The sequence below is a fragment of the Pelophylax lessonae genome (genome assembly GCF_965119305.1).
Source record: "Pelophylax lessonae genome assembly, chromosome: 3".
Taxonomy (NCBI): Eukaryota; Metazoa; Chordata; class Amphibia; order Anura; family Ranidae; genus Pelophylax; species Pelophylax lessonae.
This window is the reverse complement of record NC_138770.1, coordinates 686,110,467-686,129,075: the sequence shown is the minus strand read 5'-3', so window position 1 is coordinate 686,129,075 and position 18,609 is coordinate 686,110,467. Positions and strand designations below refer to the sequence as shown.

General features: G+C 48.5%; 1 protein-coding gene across 1 annotated transcript in view; it reads left to right on the top strand.

The window, feature by feature from the left end:
• PLB1 (phospholipase B1) overlaps positions 1-18,609 on the top strand; it is a gene marked incomplete at its 5' end in the record, with an annotated part of 217,657 nt that overhangs the window by 51,074 nt on the left and 147,974 nt on the right. Inside the window, 6 exons of the mRNA XM_082251005.1 lie at positions 4,137-4,235; positions 6,265-6,330; positions 11,876-11,959; positions 12,422-12,488; positions 12,574-12,632; positions 16,499-16,572. Coding sequence (XP_082107131.1) covers positions 4,137-4,235; positions 6,265-6,330; positions 11,876-11,959; positions 12,422-12,488; positions 12,574-12,632; positions 16,499-16,572 — 449 coding nt within the window. The remainder of the gene's footprint in view (positions 1-4,136; positions 4,236-6,264; positions 6,331-11,875; positions 11,960-12,421; positions 12,489-12,573; positions 12,633-16,498; positions 16,573-18,609) is intronic.

Here is an 18,609-nt window from a genome sequence, read left to right as displayed (position 1 = left end):
TGACACCCTGACACTTGGGGGTCTCAGAACAATGACACACTGACACTTAGGGGTCTCAGAACAATGACACACTGACATTTGGGGGTCCCAGAACAATGACACACTGACATTTGGGGGTTTTAGAACAATGACACACTGACACTTGGGGGTCCCAGAACAATGACACACTGACACTTGGGGGACCCAGAACAATGACACACTGACACTTGGGGATCCAGAACAATGACACCCTGACACTTGGGGGTCTCAGAACAATGACACACTGACACTTGGGGGTCTCAAAACAATGACACACTGACACTTGGGGATCCCAGAACAATGGCACACTGACACTTGGGGATCCAGAACAATGACACACTGACACTTGGGGGTCCCAGAACAATGACACACTGACACTTGGGGATCCAGAACAATGACACACTGACACTTGGGGGTCCAGAACAATGACACACTGACATTTGGGGGTCTCAGAACAATGACACACTGACACTTGGGGACCCCGGAACAATGACACACTGACACTTGGGGGTGCAGAACAATGACACACTGACACTTGGGGGTCCAGAACAATGACACACTGACACTTGGGGATCCAGAACAATGACACACTGACACTTGGGGGTCCCAGAACAATGACACACTGACACTTGGGGATCCCAGAACAATGACACCCTGACATTTGGGGGTCTCAGAACAATGACACACTGACACTTGGGGGACCCAGAACAATGACACACTGACACTTGGGGTCCAGAACAATGACACACTGACACTTGGGGTCCAGAACAATGACACACTGACACTTGGGGATCCCAGAACAATGACACACTGACACTTGGGGGTCCAGAACAATGACACACTGACACTTGGGGTCCAGAACAATGACACACTGACACTTGGGGGTCTAAGAACAATGACACACTGACACTTGGGGGTCCAGAACAATGACACACTGACACTTGGGGATCCCAGAACAATGACACACTGACACTTGGGGATCCAGAACAATGACACCCTGACACTTGGGGATCCAGAACAATGACAAACTGACACTTGGGGATCCAGAACAATGACACACTGACATTCGGGGGTCTCAGAACAATGACACACTGACACTTGGGGATCCCAGAACAATGACACACTGACACTTGGGGATCCAGAACAATGACACCCTGACACTTGGGGATCCAGAACAATGACACACTGACACTTGGGGATCCAGAACAATGACACACTGACATTCGGGGGTCTCAGAACAATGACACACTGACACTTGGGGATCCCAGAACAATGACACACTGACACTTGGGGATCCAGAACAATGACACACTGACACTTGGGGGTCCAGAACAATGACACCCTGACACTTGGGGATCCAGAACAATGACACATTGACACTTGGGGATCCAGAACAATGACACACTGACACTTGGGGATCCCAGAACAATGACACACTGACACTTGGGGATCCAGAACAATGACACACTGACACTTGGGGGATCCAGAACAATGACACACTGACACTTGGGGGTCCTAGAACAATGACACACTGACACTTGGGGATCCCAGAACAATGACACACTGACACTTGGGGATCCCAGAACAATGACACCCTGACACTTGGGGATCCAGAACAATGACACACTGACACTTGGGGGATCCAGAACAATGACACACTGACACTTGGGGGTCTCAGAACAATGACACACTGACACTTGGGGATCCCAGAACAATGACACACTGACACTTGGGGATCCAGAACAATGGCACACTGACACTTGGGGATCCAGAACAATGACACACTGACACTTGGGGATCCAGAACAATGACACACTGACATTCGGGGGTCTCAGAACAATGACACACTGACACTTGGGGATCCCAGAACAATGACACACTGACACTTGGGGGATCCAGAACAATGACACACTGACACTTGGGGGTCTCAGAACAATGACACACTGACACTTGGGGGTCTAAGAACAATGACACACTGACACTTGGGGGTCCAGAACAATGACACACTGACACTTGGGGGTCCAGAACAATGACACACTGACACTTGGGGGTCTCAGAACAATGACACACTGACAGGGTCCGGACTGGGGGTCAAGGAAGACACTAGGAGTGGATCCTCTGTGTCCGTGAGGGAATGGCGTGGATCGTACCAGAGGACCCGTTCTAAGTTACTACCAGTTTTCACCAGAGCCCGCCGCAAGGCGGGATGGACTTGCTGCGGCGGTAGCAATCAGGTCGTATCCCCCGGTAACGGCTCAACCTCACGGACAGCTGATTCTGGCATGGTACAGAAGGATAAGGCAAAGGCAGGGTCAGACGAAGCAGAAGGTCAAGGCAGGCGGCAATGGTTCGTAGTCAGGGGCAACGGCAGAAGGTCAATACACAAGCACGGAAACACACTAAACGCTTTCTCAAGGCACAATGGCAACAAGATCCGGCGAGGACAGGAAGGGGAAGTGGGTTTTTATACGTTTTGTACTGTTTGGACCAGGCACCAATTAGTGGTGCACTGGCCCTTTAAATTTCAAAGCAGCGGCGCGCGCGCACCCTAGGGAGCGGGGCCGCACGCGCCGGGAGGAGAACGGGAAGGAACCCGGCGTGCGCTGGGAGGAAGAGGTGGCGGGACCTGGCGGGTAAATAGGAAGAGATGCCGGGGAACAGCGCTCATGGTCGGGGAGGAAGACCGGAGCGCTGCTGCCCAGAGGACGCCTGGAGTGCTCTCGGGAAGCCGTGGGACCCGGAGCACTCGGCGTTACACACGCTGACACTTGAGGGTCCAGAACAATGACACACTGACACTTGGGGGCCCAGAACAATGACACACTGACACTTGGGGGTCTAGAACAATGACACACTGATACTTGGGGATCCAGAACAATGACACACTGACACTTGGGGATCCAGAACAATGACACACTGACACTTGAGGGTCCAGAACAATGACACACTGACACTTGGGGGTCCAGAACAATGACACACTGATACTTGGGGATCCAGAACAATGACACACTGACACTTGAGGGTCCAGAACAATGACACACTGACACTTGGGGGTCCAGAACAATGACACGCTGACACTTGAGGGTCCAGAACAATGACACACTGACACTTGGGGGTACAGAACAATGATACACTGACACTTGGGGGTCCCAGAACAATGACACACTGACACTTGGGGGGTCCCAAAACAATGACACACTGACACTTGGGGGTCCCAGAACAATGACTCACTGACACTTGGGGGGTTCCAGAACAATGACACACTGACACTTGGGGGTCCCAGAACAATGACACCCTGACACTTGGGGGGTCCCAGAACAATGACACACTGACACTTGGGGGGTCCAGAACAATGACACACTGACACTTGGGGGGTCCCAGAACAATGACACACTGATACTTGGGGGTCCCAGAACAATGACACACTGACACTTGGGGGGTCCAGAACAATGACACACTGACACTTGGGGATCCAGAACAATGACACACTGACACTCGGGGGTCCCAGAACAATGACACACTGACACTTGGGGGGTCCAGAACAATGACACACTGACACTTGGGGGTCCAGAACAATGACACACTGACACTTGGGGGTCCCAGAACAATGACACACTGACACTTGGGGGCCCAGAACAATGACACACTGACACTTGGGGGGTCCCAGAACAATGACACACTGACACTTGGGGGTACAGAACAATGACTCACTGACACATGGGGGGTCCCAGAACAATGACACACTGACACTTGGGGGTCCAAAACAGTAAATATTCCTCTGACTTTTAGAAATAAACCTCCACTACTGGACTCTGTAGACACACAACCTTTGGCTCCCGTTGGTATGATCGGCTTTTTTACTGGGAACATTCACATTCTTCTCTGGTTACAATCTATAATAAGGTGACAATGAATGAATTGAGTGAATAAACTTCTTTAGTATTATTGGATGTCTTCTCCCAATGGGAGCAATATGTGCAGCCAATAACACTGCGGAGAAAAGCTGTGAATTATCCTGTAAGCTCGGGCTGGCTGTGCCAAATGGAGAATCCAAGCCTTCATGGGATGAAGAATCCATGGACAATCCATATCTCCTGACCTAAACTCGTCTGTTTTCTCTCTTTTCTTTCCAGTCCGCACTGGAGAGGATAATAAGCTCCGGAAGGTACGACACTAGAGACGACTTCACGGTGGTCCTCCATCCTGTCCTACACATGGTGAGTATCATGCAGACCAATGTTTGTTTCTGCCGGGGGCACCACCTACTCATCGTCTGCCAGGGGGCACCACCTACTCATCGTCTGCCGGGGGGGCACCACCTACTCATCGTCTGCCGGGGGCACCACCTACTCATCGTCTACCGGTGGGCACCACCTACTCATCGTCTTCTCCAGTGCTGCAATTCGCACCCCCCATGTAATGAATAACCTCCCATCATATGGCTGCCTCCATTATATACAGGGTATTGGTAGGTTTCTAGAAGATGAAGCAGCGATGTGCAATAAAAGTCACAATCTATTGTTACATAACACTTGAGATCCCTGCACACCTATGGACACCATCACCCCCAACCAGACCATTCTATGGAGGACGCAGAGGTTTCCATTCTTTAAGGGAATTTTGTAAATTCTCAGGAAAGGAAACCATAATAAATCCATTTGATATCCCCAAAAGCTTTATGACCACCCACCTAATTTTGGGTAGGTCCCCCTTTTGCAAACAAAACATCCCTGATCCATTGAGGCATGGACTCCACTAGACTTCCCAGGATATGTTGTGGTATCTGGCACCAAGCCGTTACTAGCAAATCCTTTAAATCTTGTAAGTTGGGAGGTGGGACCTCCATGGATTCCACTTGTTTTTCCAGCACATCCCACAGATGCTAAGATCTAGAGAATTTGGAGGACAAGGCATCACCTTGAACTCATTGTTGTGTTCCTAAACCATTCTTGAACCATTTTTGTAGTAGGGCAGGTAGGTGGTCCCCCCAACCTCCTACCAGAAGACTAACATGACAGCCAAAGGAGATCATACAAATGTTGCTACTCTATTGTTAAATCATTTTTCAGAGGGGGACCTAAGCCTTAGAGTGCAGATTAAAAAAACTAGGGCTCATGTGACCGGACCCTAGAGAGGAGGTAGCGCTGACAAGGACTTAGACATGGGAGCCTATGGGTGACGTCACCGCTCCAGGCATTACCAGCCATTGTTGAGTGTTCCCACTTCTCCCCTGCAGCCATCGCTGGCTGACACAAGGGATCGCATTACCAAACCTGAGAGAAGAGGGAGCGCTGACAATGGCTGGGACATGGAAACACAAGGGTGACGTCACAGCTTCAGGTTTTACCAGCCATTGTTGGGTGCTTCCTCTTTTCCCCTGCAGCTACTGCTGGCTGACACAGGGAATCATGTGACTGGACAGGAGAGAGGAGCAAGCACCATCAGTGGCTGGGACATGGGAGCCTATGGGTGACATCACCTCTCCAGGCATTACCAGCCATTGTTGAGTGTTCCCACTTCTCCCCTGCAGCCGTCGCTGGCTGACACAGGGATCACATTACCGAACAGGAGAGAAGAGGGAGCACTTGACAATGGCTGGGACATGAAAAACTATGGGTGACATCACTGCTCCAGGTTTTACCAGCCGTTGTTGAGTGCTTCCTCTTTTCCCCTGTAGCTACCGCTGGCTGACACAGGGAATCATGTGACTGGACAGGAGAGAGGAGCAAGCACCATCAGTTGCTGGGACATGGGAACCTATGGGTGACATCACCTCTCCAGGCATTACCAGCCATTATTTAGTGCTCCCCTGTTTCAGTCAGTGGCAGCTGCAGGGAAGAGGAGGGAGCACCAACAACAGCTGGGACATGGGAGCCTATGGGTGACATAACTTCTCCAGGCATTACCAGCCAGTGTTTAGTACTCCCCTGTTTCAGGCAGTGGCAGCTGCCGGGAAAAGGAGGGAGCACCAACAACAGCTGGAACATGGGGGTCTATGGGTGACGTTACTGCACTTACCAGCCACTGCTGGAAGACACAGGGGATCATGAGACCGAACCAGAGCAGTCATGTACATTTTATCTACACAGATTAGTCAGAATAGATGTTGGGGGGGGGGGCAGGTTTAGGACCCTCTTTAGGATGAGGCTGGAATTCTACTTTAGGAGTAAAAAATTCACAATTTATCAATACATTAAAGATATTTCCAATATTTATCCCATAAAAAATGTCTTTATCATTTTTAAGGTGGATTCTGAGAAGAAAAACATTGACAACTATGGAGAGGTGTATGAAGTCCAGTGCTCTGAACAGGTAGGTTCCCGGAAACAATTTCATTAGATGTGCGGTGAATTTTTTGTTATTCGGAAGATTCGTTCACCAAATGCTCCAAATACCGAAACGAAATTCGTCCGAATTTTGAAAATTCAAATTGAAATTTGTATTGAATGTTACATCGAATTCGAACTAAACATATTTCTGAAATCACAGACTGTGCGCGTTATTAGAGCACCATTTGGAAATAATTCTGTTTTTTTGTTAAGGCGAAAATGATTTATACAGTCATTGTAATCATTTGATGAAGATTTTTCTTTTGTTTGTTCACTTTGCCGCATTCAAATAAAAAAAAATTTTAAGTTTTCGATTCGACCGGTTAAAAATCGTATCGTTTCGTATCGTATCGTAATGTATCGTTTCGAACGTTTCTAATCGAGAAAATCGGTAAATTCAAAGAAAATTCAAGAAAGACATAAAATGAATTACGATTATTAATTCTGAATACAAATACTGAATACGAATTGATGGAATCAACTGAATTTAGCAAAACGAAACTACTAGATTAGCGAATCTAAACGAAGCAAAACAAATTTCTCTTTCGTTCATTGATGGACACGCCTCCAGAATCTTCTTGACCATTGGGTTATGCTGCCCCCTACAGGAGTAGGACACTAGGCAAGAAAAAGCTTTGCCCCGCCTATGGGGCAGTCCCAGGGGGTATACTCCCATTTTCCTAGTCAGGAGTAAGGACCTACTTCTCTGCTGGGATCTCTGGTCCTGGCAATTTATTCTTTTTAAATTGATTTTTCTTTCCTCTTTTAATTTTTTCTGTTCCTGTGAGAACTACAATCAACTGTCGGACTGGGCAACGGACTGGATATTCTAGATCCTTATGGTCTCCCTAGTCCGCCCAGCAAGCACGACCTGACCTCCGCTCCGCACTAGGTCGGCCGCGACATAGCCTTACTGGACGGGGGCTGGCCGGCAAGTTAAAGGTCTCGCGAGGATGCACAGGACCTGGTCACGGCCTGAATCACAGCGTGCCTCTGGCCCCCAGCACCCCCATTCCAAGATGGTGCGGTGGTCTGCCTGGAGTGGTGCCCACCCAGTTCTGTGGTGTGGTAAGTAGTGTCCCCCTTCTCCCCTGGTTGTCTTTTGGGGTGGACTTGGGCCCCTCCCTGGAATGGTCAGACCACTGGGTTCTCCTCCATTCCCCCCAGCCCCTCTAAACAGTCACTGTGGGTCTTTTGATAGACGGTATCCCCTTGAGGAGTCTCTGTTGAATATGTGGGCGTCCCATCTGTGGTGGACTCTCAGGTTCCCAAGGCTGAATAAATCCACTCTAATTTACGGTGGAGGAGTCTTCAGCCTTTAAAGATCCCTTTGACAGGAGAACCAAGACTTGGTCTGCCACATGTTACTGTGGCTGGTTCGGTCCCTGGGCCGGTGTTCAACATAGCTTTGGTGTCCCAGACTTTGACGGAGTGGGAAAAGATTTTGCACCAGGATCTGGAGGGGGAACAGCTTCCCCCTACCTGTGCGGAGCTGGCGGACCAGTTGGTACAGGGGTTGCAGCTTGTCTGTGATGCCTCCCTGGATGCGGCTCCATTAGTCTCTAGGCTGTCTATGACAGCAGTGGTCCTTCGACGCATGATATGGCTGAAATGCTGGTCTGCGGACCAGACTTTCCAGAAGGCTTTATCTGATCTTCCTTTTGTGGGGAATCGCCTGTTCCCTGGATGATATCATTAAGGGTCTTTCAGGGGGAAGAGTACTCTTCTTCCACAGGCTGCCAGGGGCATAGAGTCTCATAGCAGTCGTGGGCCTTTTCTCTTTAGGCTCATAAGCATTTTTTTTCGTTCCTAAGGATCTCAAGATCAAGGGATCTAAGTCTGTCAGGACCTCCTCCATAGGTTCCAAGAGGACCTGGTCTGGTATGCTGAGAGCGGGTCCTTCCAGACCTGCAGACAAGCCGTTTTCTGCCTGAAGGGGTGCTCTCACCCGTATCTGAGGTAGAGGGACATCTTTGCTTCTTTTCGGACCGGTGGACCTCTCTGATTCAAGACAATTGGGTCCACAAGCTGATTCGGTCTGACTACAAGATCGAGTTTCGGTCTTATCCTCCAGAGAGGTTCTTTCCTTCCAACCTGCGTTTATCCCCAGACCACCTGCAAGGTCTCTTCAGGGAGGTGCAAAATTTGCTACTACAAGGGGTAAATGTTCCGGTTTCAGAATCTGAACTTTTTTTTTTATGGATTTTCTTCAAACCTGTTTACAGTTCCCAGGAAGGAAGGCACGGTACGTCCAGTCTTGGCCCTCAAAGCTCTGCACCACTTTGTGTGGGTACAGATGTTCCAAAGGGAATCCATTCGTATGGTAGTGGCATCCCTACATCAAGGGGATCTTCTACCTCTATCGATATCAAGGACGCTTACCTTCCTATTCTCCGATATATGCCGGTCATCCGCGCTTCCTCCGCTTTGGCGAAGAGCATTATCAGTTCGTGGCATTACCCTTTGATCTTGCCTCAGCTCCTCGGGTTTTCACAAAGTGTTGGCCCCGGTGTTGGTGTTGTTGCGCCAGTGGGGGATTGTGGTACTGGAGTACCTGGATGATCTTCTGCAAGCAGAGTCTCCGACTGTTCTGACGGACAACCGGGAAATTACTGTGTGGACTCTGCAGGAGTTCCAGGAATCGGCTCTAGTTCCGTCCACCAAGTTGGACTATCTGGGTCTGCTCTGGACTCGGCCTCAGCCAGGGTGTTCCTCCCATGGGACAAGCTCCATAGGCTGCAGGATGCCATTTGGCTCCTGTTGTCCAGCAGTCGGTTGTCTCTCAGGACTTGCATGCGGGTCCTGGATGTGATGGTGTCTACCTTCGAGGCAGCTCCATTTGCACAGTTGCACACAAGACTTCTGCAAAAGAGAGATTCTTGCCATGTGGGACAAGAATCCAGTCTCTAGTCATTCTAATCCTGTTGAGACGGGGTACGAGAGGGTCCCTGTTTTGGTGGCTTCGCTCTCTGGTGATTCGACAGGGAGAATTTTTCCTTTTTCTGTACTGGACAGTGGTCTCCACGGATGCCAGTCTGTCAGGGTGGGGTGGCGTTTTCAGCAAAGATTGTACTCAGGGGGTCTGGACTCTGGAAGAATCTGACTACTGATCAATATACTGGATATTTCCTCCAGAGGTATTTCATCAGTTGTGTCTCTTGTGGGGAACTTCTGAGTTGGCCTCTCGTCTCAACAGGGAGGTGCTTAGGTCTGTGGCACGGTTTCAGGATTCTCTGGCCAATGCCACAGACGCACCAGTGGCTCCTTGGGGCCAGTATCGTCTGATATACGCTTTTCCTCCTCCTTAGACTCCTGCGTAGGATCCACGCAGAAGGGATTCCAGCCATCTTAGCAGCTCCAGACTGGCCTCGCCGGTCTTGGTACGCAGATCTGAGACGGTTGGTTGCTGATGTTCTTTGGAGGCTTCTTCTCAGAGGAGATCTGTTGGCCCAAGGGCCAATCTTCCATCTTGCTTACAGTCACTGGCCTTAACGGCTTGGCTTTCGAAAGCCAGCTGCTGAAGGATAGAGGGTTGTCTGAATTCGTGATTCCCACGGAAGATTCCTACTTCTAGGAAGATTTACCATCGTGTTTGAAGAGCGTACTTTGCTTGCTATGAATCTCTTGGGGTTCACTCCCACGCATTTTCAGTGGCTCAGAGTTTGACTTTCATCCAACGAGGTGTTGAGCAGTGTCTTGCCTTGGGTACCATCAAGGACCAGGTTTCGGCCTTGGTGTTTTTTCTTTCAATGTCCTTTTGGCTACGTATCTTTGATTCGCACCCTTGTACAGGGGGTTCACCACTTGGCTCCCCTAGTGGTTGTCCCGTGCTGTCGGTTCTTCAGTAGCTGCTATTCAAAAATAATCGTGAGATTCTTCTGCTTACATTGTCCCAGCAGGTAGCCTTCTTGGTGGCTTTTTCTTCTGCACAGGGTGTCGGAGCTGGCAGCTTTTTCTTGTTGTTCACCTTACTTGGTGGTTCACAGAGATAAAGTGGTGCTTCGTCCTTGTCAGTCGTTCCTTTCTAAGGTTGTTTCTGGTTTCCATCTGAATGAAGACGTGGTGTTGCCTTCCCTGTGTCCTAAGCCTAGGCATCCTAAGAGATTGCCTTGCATTCTCTGGAGGTGGTTCGGGCCTTCAAGGTGTACCTGGCGGTAACCGAGTTGTTAAGGAAATCAGACTCGCTATTTTTCCTTACAGGTAGACCTCGCAAGGGTTTGGGCGCGTCTGCAGCGACCATTTCCAGATGGATCAGACAGACGGTAGTGCAGGCCTATTCAGGTAAGGGTCAGGTTCTCCTTTCCCTGTTAAGGGGCATTCTACGTGGGCGCTTAGTGCCTCCTGGGCCTTCCACCATCAGGCGTCAGTGATGCAGGTTTGCAAGGCGGCCTTTTGGTCGTCTGTGCACACTTTCACAAAATTTTACAAAGTGGATGTGCTGGCATCTTCGGATGCTGCTTAAGCTGCAAGGTTTTGCTGGCTACTCTTTGAGAGGTCTAGTCCTCTTTGAAGGGGGTATGTTTCAGGTGAGCTCCAGTTGTTACTGGCTGAGCTCCATGCTACCTGGGAGGCTAGGTTTAGCCAATGGTCCAGAAGATTCTGGAGCTGTGTCCATCAATGAACAAAGGAAAATTGGATTTTTGTCTTACCATGAAATCCTTTTCTCTGATGTTCATTGACGGACACAGCACCCGCCCCTCTAAGGAGTTGGGTTATATTTCTTCTGACACTGCTTGCCTATAGCAGGAAGTGGGAGTATACCCCCTGGGACCGCCCCATAGGCGTGGTAAAGCTTTTTCCTGCCTAGTCTATTACTCCTGTAGGGGGCAGTATAACCCAATGGTCAAGAAGATTCTGGAGCTGTGTCCGTCAATGAACATCAGAGAAAAGGATTTTACGGTAAGACAAAAATCCAATTTTTTTTCATCATGCACATGTCTAAATTTCATATAAAATGTCAATAATTTTATATAAAAAAAAATCACTGTGCACAGCTGTTAATAATAATCCCTGTCATTTGCCTTATGTGTATTTCTTATGATCATCAGCGCCATCTAGTGGCTATAATGTAGTATTTCTCTGACTAAGGTATTTTAGGAAAATACCAAATCATGGCCACTAGATGGCGGTGACAATCATAGGAAATTCACATATTAGATACACTACAGGAATGATTCGCGATGACATTCTGAGACATTCACACAGCAAATGTGTAATAAATAGACCCATTATTTTCTGAATTCCTCTAAAAAATGGAACTTATAGGGGATTTATGAATCTTTTTTTACATACGTTCTTTTAGTTTGTGTTATTTTCAGGATTAACCTCTAACAACCAAATGTTTTTTTTTATTGTAATATTTGTTTTATTTTGGATGTAGATATTTATAAAATTATTACAGACAGGTAAAGGACGGTATATAAAATGAAGAATTCCTGTAATAGATGTCTGTCAGCCTCTTATAATGTACTTCTGATAAAGTTTGATGAATATGGTGGTAATGATGTCATGATTGGCTCCTCCCACAGGACACGCCATTCCTGAACACGCACAAGAACAGTCCCTACTTGTTTCTTAAGGACATGATGCGGGTGGAGAAGAGCGGAGCACAGGTAAGATTAGAGAGGCCCGTCACCAGTCCATTCATTTCAACAAAAACCTAAAAAGATTATAATGTGCATTTCATGTATTTTATTTTTGTTATTTATCTGCAAATTTGTGCATGCAAAAAATAAATAAATAAATAAATGACCCTCTATACATTCCTCTGCACTTTTTCCCCGGCAGCTGCTTTAAAAGGTTGTGTAGGGAGGTGAGGGGAGGGGCAGAGGAGCTGGGCCAGCACAGGTAGTAGTCAGACACTCCCAGAAGAGGAGAGGGCTCGGATATTCCTGCAACCTATAAAATGGCCTTTGGGTGACCGGTCCTCCTGTGGAACATGCTGACCTCTGACATAATAAAAAGCAGCTTGTTGGTTAAAGGTCTCATCCGGCGAGTTGTCTCTGGAAACCGCCATCATGCTTCTTCTTCTGTATTTTTGGGGTGAATTCTTCTAAAGTAACTTCTGCTTTCAGGAGAGGAAAATCGGCTCCAACTTCACCTGCACTGACCTGACCCCATCGGACTTCGTCCCCACGTCTGGTACGTAGAGATCACCACTGGAGGATTCCAGTTTATGTTCGGCTCATCAGAGAAATGTAATCAATGAACTTCTATTTTTATTTAGTTCACAATCTGAAGCCGGCCGACTTTAAAATCATCGGAGCCCTGGGAGACTCGCTCACCGTAAGTCCCGCCCACTGCGAAGACTTTACTTCATAACAATGTAGCAAGGATTAGAATTCATTTATCATTGAAATATTAAAGGGTTACAGGGAGGATTAGTGTTGGGGTTACAGGGAGGATTAGTGTTGGGGTTACAGGGAGGATTAGTGTTAGGGTTACAGGGAGGGTTAGTGTTGGGGTTACAGGGAGGGTTAGTGTTGGGGTACAGGGAGGGTTAGTGTTGGGGTACAGGGGGGGTTAGTGTTGGGGTTACAGGGAAGATTAGTGTTGGGGTTACAGGGAGGGTTAGTGTTGGGGTACAGGGGGGGTTAGTGTTGGGGTTACAGGGAGGGTTAGTGTTGGGGTTACAGGGAAGGTTAGTGTTGGGGTTACAGGGAGGATTAGTGTTAGGGTTACAGGGAGGGTTAGTGTTGGGGTACAGGGAGGGTTAGTGTTAGGATTACAGGGAGGGTTAGTGTTGGGGTTACAGGGAGGGTTAGTGTTAGGGTTACAGGGAGAGTTAGTGTTGGGGTTACAGGAAGGGTTAGTGTTGGGGTTACAGGGAGGGTTAGTGTTAGGGTTACAGGGAGGGTTAGTGTTGGGGTTACAGGAAGGGTTAGTGTTGGGGTTACAGGGAGGGTTAGTGTTAAGGTTACAGGGAGGGTTAGTGTTAAGGTTACAGGGACGGTTGGTGTTAGGGTTACAGGGAGGGTTAGTGTTGGGGTTACAGGGTGAGTTAGTATTAGGGTTACAGGGAGGATTAGTGTTGGGGGTACAGGGAGGATTAGTGTTAAGGTTACAGGGACGGTTAGTGTTAGGGTTACAGGGAGGATTAGTGTTGGGGTTACAGGGAAGGTTAGTGTTAGGGTTACAGGGAGGATTAGTGTTAGGGTTACAGGGAGGGTTAGTGTTGGGGTTACAGGGAGGATTAGTGTTAGGGTTACAGGGAGGGTTAGTGTTGGGGTTACAGGGAGGATTAGTGTTAGGGTTACAGGGAGGGTTAGTTTTGGGGTTACAGGGACAGTTGGTGTTAGGGTTACAGGGAGGGTTGGTGTTAGGGTTACAGGGAGGGTTAGTGTTGGGGTTACAGGGAGGGTTAGTGTTGGAGTTACAGGGAGGGTTAGTGTTGGGGTTACAGGGAGGGTTAGTGTTGGAGTTACAGGGAAGGTTAGTGTTGGGGTTACAGGGAGGGTTAGTGTTGGGGTTATAGGGAGAGTTGGTGTTAGGATTACAGGGACGGTTGGTGTTAGGGTTACGGGGGGGTAGTGTAGGGGTACTAGGTTGAGTTGGTGTTAGGGTTACAGGGGGGAAGTTAGTGTTGGGGTTATAGGGAGAGTTGGTGTTAGGGTTACAGGGGGGGTTAGTGTTGGGGTTACAGGGAGGGTTAGTGTTGGAGTTACAGGGAAGGTTAGTGTTGGGGTTACAGGGAGGGTTAGTGTTGGGGTTATAGGGAGAGTTGGTGTTAGGATTACAGGGACGGTTGGTGTTAGGGTTACGGGGGGGTAGTGTTGGGGTACTAGGGAGAGTTGGTGTTAGGATTACAGGGGGGAAGTTAGTGTTGGGGTTATAGGGAGAGTTGGTGTTAGGGTTACAGGGGGGGGTTAGTGTTGGGGTTATAGGGAGAGTTGGTGTTAGGGTTACAGGGGGGTTAATGTTGGGGTAATAGGGAGAGTTGATGTAAGGGGTTACGGGAGGGGGGGGTTAGTGTTGGGTTATAGGGAGAGTTGGTGTTAGGGTTACAGGGGGGGTTAGTGTTGGGGTTACAGGGAAGGTTAGTGTTAGGGTTACAGGGGGGAAGTTAGTGTTGGGGTTATAGGGAGAGTTGGTGTCAGGGTTACGGGGGGGTTAGTGTTGGGGTTATAGGGAGAGTTGGTGTTAGGGTTACGGGGGGGGGGGTTAGTGTTGGGGTTATAGGGACAGTAGGTGTTAGGGTTACAGGGGGGGGTTAGTGTTGGTGTTTTAGGGAGAGTTGGTGTCAGGGTTACGGGGGGGGGTTAGTGTTGGGGTTATAGGGAGAGTTGGTGTTAGGGTTACAGGGGGGGTTAGTGTTGGGGTTATAGGGAGAGTTGGTGTTAGGGTTACGGGGGGGTTAGTGTTGGGGTTATAGGGAGAGTTGGTGTTAGGGTTATGGGGGGGAAGTTAGTGTTGGGGTTATAGGGAGAGTTGGTGTCAGGGTTACGGGGGGGGGTTAGTGTTGGGGTTATAGGGAGAGTTGGTGTTAGGGTTACAGGGGGGGTTAGTGTTGGGGTTATAGGGAGAGTTGCTGTTAGGGTTACGGGGGGGTTAGTGTTGGGGTTATAGGGAGAGTTGGTGTTAGGGTTACGGGGGGGTTAGTGTTGGGGTTATAGGGAGTGTTGGTGTTAGGGTTATGGGGGGGAAGTTAGTGTTGGGGTTATAGGGAGAGTTGGTGTCAGGGTTACGGGGGGGTTAGTGTTGGGGTTATAGGGAGAGTTGGTGTTAGGGTTACGGGGGGGGGGGTTAGTGTTGGGGTTATAGGGACAGTTGGTGTTAGGGTTACAGGGGGGGGTTAGTGTTGGTGTTTTAGGGAGAGTTGGTGTTAGGGTTACAGGGGGGGTTAGTGTTGGGGTTATAGGGAGAGTTGGTGTTAGGGTTACGGGGGGGTTAGTGTTGGGGTTATATGGAGAGTTGGTGTTAGGGTTACAGGGGGGGGTTAGTGTTGGGGTTATAGGGAGAGTTGGTGTTAGGGTTACAGGGAGGGTTAGTGTTGGGGTTATAGGGAGAGTTGGTGTTAGGGTTACAGGGGGGGTTAGTGTTGGGGTTTTAGGGAGAGTTGGTGTTGAGGTTACAGGTTAGGGATTCAGATGTTCTGTCATTCATCATTCTGTAATTAGATCAATAAGTAAGAATTATATTTCCTTAATGTATGAATATTGGAATATATTTGTGTCATTACATAAGTAAACCACAACATAATGATGTCATCCACCCATCAGGTAAGAATTCTATCTCATTAGTAGGTTAATGATGTCATAATTGGGATAAGTCCATCTATACTGCAGTGAGTCCAGCCGGGTTCCTCAGATCCGGGTTGGCTGGAATATAAGAATTCAATCTTCTGGGAATCTTCCCCATTGCCCGCCATGGATTTCAGTCTGCCGGTACCTGGGATGCCGGTCCAATGATTTCTCCGATGGAAATAATGGGTTTTATTATGGAACAGCAAAAATTGATTAGAATGGTTGGAGCCTCTGTTGGGTTTTTATTCTTATCTGGGACTAGTGGAGAGATTTTCCTCCGGTCTCTCGGAAGCGGAATGTTAGAAGAGTTTCCCACACATGGACACAGAGACTGGGATAGTCCTGACAGAGGTTCTAACCCTTTCCTTTCTACACAGTCTGGTGGGAGTTCCAACTAAAAAGAAAAAGACAAAATAAGTTAAAAAATAGCCCAATAAAAGATAGGTAACAAAACCAGCTTTACTACAATATTCATCTTCAGTTCAGTGACTTTACCCCCCGGCCAGTACTTTATTTCTACCACTAGATGTCCTCAGTCTGATGGCCAGCATCATGCAATTGACTTCCTCAGAGCCCAGGTCATCTTGGCCACACCCCCAGCCTGTGTCTGGACAGTGAAAGGAGAAGCAGCACAGTGATGAGCTCATCTCTCTGGCACTCTGCTCTCTTCTCCTATGAGCACATCCACTGATTTCCCCTTGTGCTGCTTCCTCCTCTCACACTGACTCCAGCAGTGCTGTACAGGAGGATGTCTGATAAAAGGGAACATTCAGATACTTACACTGCTAAAAATAAATAATGTAACGATATACAGTAATAATCATGACAGAACGGGATTACATTTTGTGTTTTATATCTGCCTGGAATTCAGCTTTCAGTCTAACTCAGATGATCCTTTTGCTGTTGCAGGCAGGGAACGGTGCGGGAGCGTTCGTCCTGGACCTTCTAGACGTGGTGACAGAATACCGGGGACTGTCCTGGAGGTGAGTGTGACTATTGGGTCTGACGCTGTGATGTTTTCTGGTAATATAAATATTCACACCCCATTCACACTTTGGCAGGTTCCTGCTTGCAATTTTGTTTGCAAGCGGATGCATTTGGGATGCCGACACCCCCACTGGATGATCTCTCCGAGTGTGAGAGGCGGAGCCAAATACAGTGAGTGGGAAGGTATTGGAGTCAACTTGGTGCTTCAACTTAAAGCGGAGTTCCACCCAAAAGTGGAACTTCCGCTTTAGGGAGTCCTGACCCCCTGACATGCCACATTTGGCATGTCATTTTTTTTGGGGGGGGGAGCGGGTACCTAGTTTTCACAGGTACCCGCTCCCACTTCCGCTCGGAGTGCCGCAGCACCCTGAGCGGAAGTTCTCCTCTCCCCCTCCCTCCCTGCAATCTTCTGGGACATGTCAGAGGTCCCAGAAGATTGCTGGCCAATCAAGACGCACAGCGCGACTCGCGCATGCGCAGTGCGTACCCGGCTGTGAAGCCGCAAACTGTCACAGCCGGGTGCCCACATCAGTGATGCCGGCGCCGAGGGAGAGGATCGAGGCTTCGGGCGGCCGCATCGCTGGACCGTTGGACAGGTGAGTGAATGGCTGGAACTCCGCTTTAATACAGCAACAAAAGTAAGACATGTGGAAGATAGTGGGGCGTTTAACCACTTTAAGAACGGAAGGATTTACCCCCTTCCTGACCAGGCCCTATTTTGCGATTCGCCACTGCGTTAATTTAAAAATTGATGTCCTTTTTTTCCCCACAAATAGAGATCTCGTTTGGTGGTATTTGATTTCCTGTGCGATTTTCTATTTTTTGCGCTATAAACATAAAAAGAGCGACAATTCTGAAAAAAAAAACAATAATTTTCACATTTTGCTATAAAACATTCTCAAAAATTTTTTTTAAAAGATCAAATTTTTTTAACATTTTAGGCCAATTTGTTTTCTGCTATATCAAAATCGCAATAAGCGTATTTTGATTGGTTTGCGCAAAAGTTATTGCGTCTACTAACTACAGGAAAGATTTATGTCATTTTTTTTGTTTTTTTTTGTTTTTTTTACTAGTAATGACGGCGATATTTTTGTGGGACTGCGGCGGACAGATCGGACCCCTAACTGACATTTTTTACACTTTTGGGGGGACCAGTGACATTACTACAGTAAATCGTGCTAAAAATATGCACTGTCACTGTACTAATGACACTGGCGGAGAAGGGGTTAACCCTGTGAGTGATCAATGGGTTAAATGTGAGCCTAGGGGAGTGATTCTAACTGTGGGGGGGCGTGGCTTGTGAAATGACCATAGAGACGTGTGTTCCTATATATAAGGATCACAAGCACTCTGTGATCATTCCAGGGAGAAGAACGGTCGGCTGTGTTTACAACATCCGACCATCCGATCGCGGGTGTCAGGAGGCAATCGGAGCCGCCTGACCCGTGCATCGGCTTCCCCGCTGCCAAGTGGGGGCGGGAGCACGCCGCTGGTGGCGCGGGCTCGCCTCCTAGCTTCCCGTGCGCAACCGACGAAGACTTACGTCGGTTTGCGCAGGAGAACCACCCTGCCGCAGTAAAAAAGCGGAGGGTGGTCGGGGGGTGGTTAAAGAGGTGGGGAGAAGATGGGGCAGTGGAGAGGGGGTTGCATGCAGAGGTCAGAGCTGAAGAGGGGTGAAAATGAGATGTGGATGGAAATGAAGAGGTAAGCAGCTGTGGAAGAAGGCTGAACTCTGCATTGTGTATGTAGTGCACTCCTAAACTCTGCAGTATGTACGTAGCGCACTCCCAAACTCTGCACTCTGTGTGCACCCCTAAACTCTGCACTCTATATGGAATGCACTCCTAAACTCTGCACTCTATATGGAATGCACTCCTAAACTCTGCACTCTATATGGAATGCACCTTTAAACTCTGCACTATGTACGTAGCGCACACCCGAACTCTGCACTCTGTGTGCACCCCTAAACTCTGCAGTATGTACGTAATATACTCTTTGTATTCAATGTCCCTTTAAGACCCTCCCACTGTTAG